Source organism: Charadrius vociferus, unplaced genomic scaffold (genome assembly GCF_000708025.1).
Source record: "Charadrius vociferus isolate BGI_N301 unplaced genomic scaffold, ASM70802v2 scaffold783, whole genome shotgun sequence".
NCBI classification, from domain to species: Eukaryota; Metazoa; Chordata; class Aves; order Charadriiformes; family Charadriidae; genus Charadrius; species Charadrius vociferus.
In genome coordinates this window covers 473,458-478,312 of record NW_009647834.1, presented here as the reverse complement: position 1 = coordinate 478,312, position 4,855 = coordinate 473,458, and the positions used below count along the sequence as shown (strand labels likewise).

At 43.0% G+C, this 4,855-nt stretch overlaps 1 protein-coding gene across 1 annotated transcript in view; it reads left to right on the top strand.

The window, feature by feature from the left end:
• The first annotated feature begins 319 nt into the window (after positions 1–319).
• PABPC4 (poly(A) binding protein, cytoplasmic 4 (inducible form)) overlaps positions 320–4,855 on the top strand; it is a 13,781-nt gene continuing 9,245 nt past the window's right edge. Inside the window, exon 1 of the mRNA XM_009882765.1 lies at positions 320–512. Coding sequence (XP_009881067.1) covers positions 320–512 — 193 coding nt within the window. The remainder of the gene's footprint in view (positions 513–4,855) is intronic.

Below are 4,855 nucleotides of genomic sequence, written 5' to 3'. Positions count from 1 at the left end.
CCTCAGAGCGGGTGGCAGAAACACTCAGGAGACGGCGTATGAATTTTGGCTTCGTATCCGAACCCCGCTCTCCTGGGGGCTTAACTTTGTCTTTTTGCTGATTTCCAGGCCTCTCCTCCCCCCTCGGCCGCTCTCTGTCCCCCCTCTACTTTACCCTCCCTCCGGTCACCGGCCTCCCGCCAGCCCCCTGGCTTAGTGAGGCTTTTAAATACGATTTCGAGTTTTGCTCCAGTTTAAATATTTACAAAAGGCTTGACTTAAAGAAACCCCAAGAATAAAACCCTCTTAGTCGCCGGTGGGAGCGCGTGCTGGGTGGAAAATGAACGCGGCTGCCAGCAGTTACCCGATGGCGTCGCTGTACGTGGGTGACCTGCACCCCGATGTCACCGAGGCCATGCTCTACGAGAAGTTCAGCCCCGCTGGCCCCGTTCTCTCCATTCGGGTTTGCAGGGATATGATCACCCGCCGGTCCCTCGGGTATGCCTACGTCAACTTCCAGCAGCCAGCAGATGGTAAGTGGCGTATACAGCCACATCTGTGGCTTTTTTCTTTGCTTTTATTCACTTTTTTTCCCTACTAATCCATACTGCTGTTGGTGTGTACTGCCATGTAGCTGCCTACGAAGTGTTACAGGGTAAGTAATCGCTTGCTAGTGACTGTTGTGAAGCTGGAATATTTTTTTACAACCCGGTGTCTCCAGAACAATCTGTGAATGCACATCTTGGTGACATCTCTGATAGACAGACCTATTTCTCTCTTACTGGTATTAAACTTTGGAGACTTGGGTTTGTTCCTCGCGTAGGACAATACCCCCCATTGTGTTCCACTTCGTTCTTGTGTAGGTTTGGGCCATTTGTGTGGGTCTTCAGGGAGTCAGTCCTGACAGAAAAAGTTTAGAGTAGTCAGCCATGGTTAAATGCTCAGCTGGACTGGCTGAGCCTCTGGCTGCCCACTCGCTCCAATTTAATATTTGGGGGATCTGGAGGACTGCAGGTTGCCGTATTTGTGCCAGCAGCTGGATGGGTCTCCCAGTTTGGGAAGCGGTATACTTGTATTAATGGGAAAGAAGGTGCGTTGTTCCGTGTGTGGGGAAACGAGGTTGTCTCTCATGCAGAAGCCAGGTTGACTTGCTCTTGCCAGACTCTTTTTTTTTCATACTTTAATTTGGCTCCTGCTCAAGTAGGTATTCCAGAGCTGAAGCAGCAGAAGCATGTGAAAGATGGGACAGAAGAGGTCATTTTGGAATGTGTCTTTTCCAGAAGAAAAATGGGTCAGCGTTTTCTGCCCTAGTTTTCAGAGCATTTGCTTGTTGACTGGGGCAAGTTTATTGCTCTGTGCTGTGATTGAGCAGTATCTGTCTGTGATAGAGACATCCAAAGGATAGATGAGAGCAAACTTTTCCCTTGAATTCAGAACAGCACAAACTTCATCAGCAAGTAAACTTTCCTTTAGCCTGTAGTAGGTTGGTTATCCTGCTTTACATTTTCACAGGCAGCAGAGAATGGTCTGTTTGTTGCACAGGGTAATCTACTGACTTTGGATCAAAGTATTGGTTGTGTGGAAAACAAACTTTATTACAAAATTGTATTCCTGCAAGCTGGCAAAACCTCTGCGGTTGAGCTCTTGGCTGGAATGTTTGGATTTTGCGTAGTCTGCTGTGACTATGTGCCATCCTAGCTTCCATTCTCTCCCAGGGCAAAGTCTCTTCTGCATGCCCTTTTCTTGAGATGCTGACTGATGTGATCGAGCACTTCTGTTCCTTTCTCTTGCTAGGCTGTTAAAAAGCTGGCTTGCACCCCAGTGCATAATTACTCATTCATGGAACTCTCAGAAGTGCTTTATAGGCTGGCTAAGCAATGTATTTGTGTTTTAAAACTTCTTAGTGAGAAGGCAAGAACCTGAGAGCCTGTGTATGTGGTGCTCTCCTGCTCTGATGAACCTGTCTGCTCTGACTCCCTCTTATAAAACCACCTGGGTACGTTCATGTGCTATATAAGCAAAGATACGGTTAGCCAGGCTCACCTGCCTTTGTCTAGGCTATGATCTCATTTTTTTAGGATAAGAGAAGTAAAAACAAGCAACAGAAATAAAGCCAAGAAGGAACACAGAGCTTGTATTAGATAAATGTTGGGAAGATGGGGTGGAAAATAAAGTTCTCTTAAAGTAGAGACGACCTGTATAATGTGTAGTTATGATATTAAAAGAGAAGAGTGGTTAGTCACATGCGCTTGCTTTAGCAGAAAGAAGTTCTGTACCTCAGAAATACGAAGACAGGTGGCCTTCCAGTATATTTCAAGGCAATCTTTTATGGTAATAAATAGGCAGGAATTTAGAGGGAGGTTGCATCATTCTGGACTCCTGGAGAGGCAGCAGTCATTTTAGGAAGTCCTAGTACTTCAAGTGATACTTTGACAAAGTAAGTGGTGTCTTGTTACTGGTAGGTCTTAGAAGGTCAAGTGATTTAAACCTAATCATTGAGTTAATATCGGAAAGGAGAAATATTCAAACTCCTCCTGCTTTCATGAAGAGATCTCTTCTGCAATGCTCCTAATTTCTTCTGTCTGGTAAACTGCAGTATGTGTTACTTTGCATAAGTAAAAAACCAGATGCTGTACTAAATGTAATGCAGCAGAACAGAAACGGATAAATTTGGAAAGGTGAGGCCATTGGTGGTGTACTGTGGTCTCTCTGAAACAAAGACCTGAATATGAAGAATGTAAGTCTTACAGTCAGATGTAGGAATTTGACTTTTGTTTTCAGGGTGGCAGTACTCAGTACTGCCTGCATGAGGGCTTTCTGAAAGGCGGAGGCATCTGTATTTTCTTACAGGAATGCATAATCAGAAATGCATTTGGACTTCATTTTACTAAATCTGTGAAAAGATAGGGGATGTTCTGTAGCACTGCAGGGGTCTGTTTTGATTTATGGGTGATAGTAGATGCTACAAAATACCACATAAAAGTAATCAGGAAGCTCTGTGCTCTAAAAATTTTAGGGAAGTTCTTGTGGACACATTGTTAGTATGCTTGAAGTGGTAGTAGGTATTAAAGAAGTTGATATATGATAGTTTGCATTTCCCTGGCACCTCCTGTGGAAGGATGAATGCTTTGTAAATGTGAAGAAAACAATGTTTTAACTTCTTTTTGTGGGAAATAAGACTCTGTCCGTGTGACTATAGAAAGACTGTAGAGCAAGTCAAGTAGCCTGAACTCCTCCCCATTACATTGGGGCCACCAGGAGATCACACTGCCACATCCTGAACGTGCTCTGTATTTCCAGAGTCCCTGTGTCCAAATTGGTTCAAACCTTGCATTTCTCATTGCATTTTTGTTAGCTAATGGAGTGATGCTTGACCCTGGAAGAGGTTACTTTCTGGACATGCAACGTCTAACTGTTAGTCTGCTGCAGGAGGTTATTTTTAGTGAAAATACACTCTGCTGTTTTTGATTGCAGTTGTTTGGCGTAGTAACCAGTGAATACTGAATCTGTCAAACTGTGATAGGCAGATTAAGGAAATGCTTCAAAGTTCTGGCTAGTTCAGGCTCAGCTGTGGTCGTTAATATTTATTCTTTTTGACTGTGAAGAAGGGAAAGAAAACAAACTAATTTCATCTGAAAGAAAAGCTGAATTTCCTTTTTCATGTCTTCCTCATGCAATTTAATTGCATTCCAGGGTTTCATAACATTGACAAGAGTCAAAGACAACTCAGATAATGAAGCAGAGAAACTTTAATATGGCTATAGAGATAAGCTGTTCTGGAAGTACAGAGAAAACAACATTTCCCAAGCCAAGAAGGAACCCAGAGCTGGGAATCAGATAAGTGTCTCTGAAGAAAGGTGTAGAAGAATACAGATAACCTTTTTGTCTCTTCCTTAAAAAAGAGAAGACAATAAAGAGAAGACCTGTGTAATGTAAATGCAGGTGTGAAGTTAAAAGGGAAGAGTGGTTACTTATATGTGCTTTACTGCTGACAGCATTTTGTTCCAACTTAAGTGATTGGGGGATTTAGGTCTGTTCTGTTTGCACCCTCTCCTCTTTTAAAAAGAAGTGATTAAATTTGTGCTGTGTCCTTTTGTCAGGTCTTTTTTTTTTTTGGTTTGCAGAGCAGCCATCTTTGCAGAATAAAACTCCTTGTGCAGAGTTTCTTGTGGGTGAATCTTAGTGTGTGCATGTGGTTATCTATCTTTATGCTGCTCAACCACAGTTGCTAATTCCAGCATTGTGTTAGCTCTACATCAGGGAGCCTGTAAGGAAGATTAATGACTTTGAGGCCTAAGGCAAGCTGCAAGGAGCGTTCATATGCTTTCCCTATCCAGAAGGCTATGGAAGAGGAATGAAAAGGAAGCCTGAAAGGGGTTAAGAGTATGTATAATGTTATATATGAGTTGCAGTTGAGTCTGATGGAAGTATGACAGGAACCAGTGGGAGAGAAACAGGAACTGAAATGGCTGAAGCTTTGTGGCTTAAATAGAAGAAAATGAGAAGGTGTTTGCTCAGATTAAGGAAATGAATCAGATGTGCTTCGTCTGAGTCATTCGTGTAACTCATGCTGATCCTTTACAGGTTTTCTTAGGTACTGGTGTAATGCGATTGCATTTCCACCTGTGCGTATGGCAGACCTTCCTCAAATCAGGGAATCCATCTAGGGCTTTCTTATACTGCTGCTCTCAAGAAGTGTCTGAGTGAATTTCAAGCAGAGTATAATAATAGAGTGGAATACTAGCAGGCTATTGAAAGAGCAGTGCAACAGTATCTGCTTAAGAATATGCATAGGAAGCTTGAAAGAACTGGGGGTAAGTTCGTAACTAGTCGGTATCTCAGTAGCTGCTGCAGTGTTTCACAGTTCCCTCTGGTT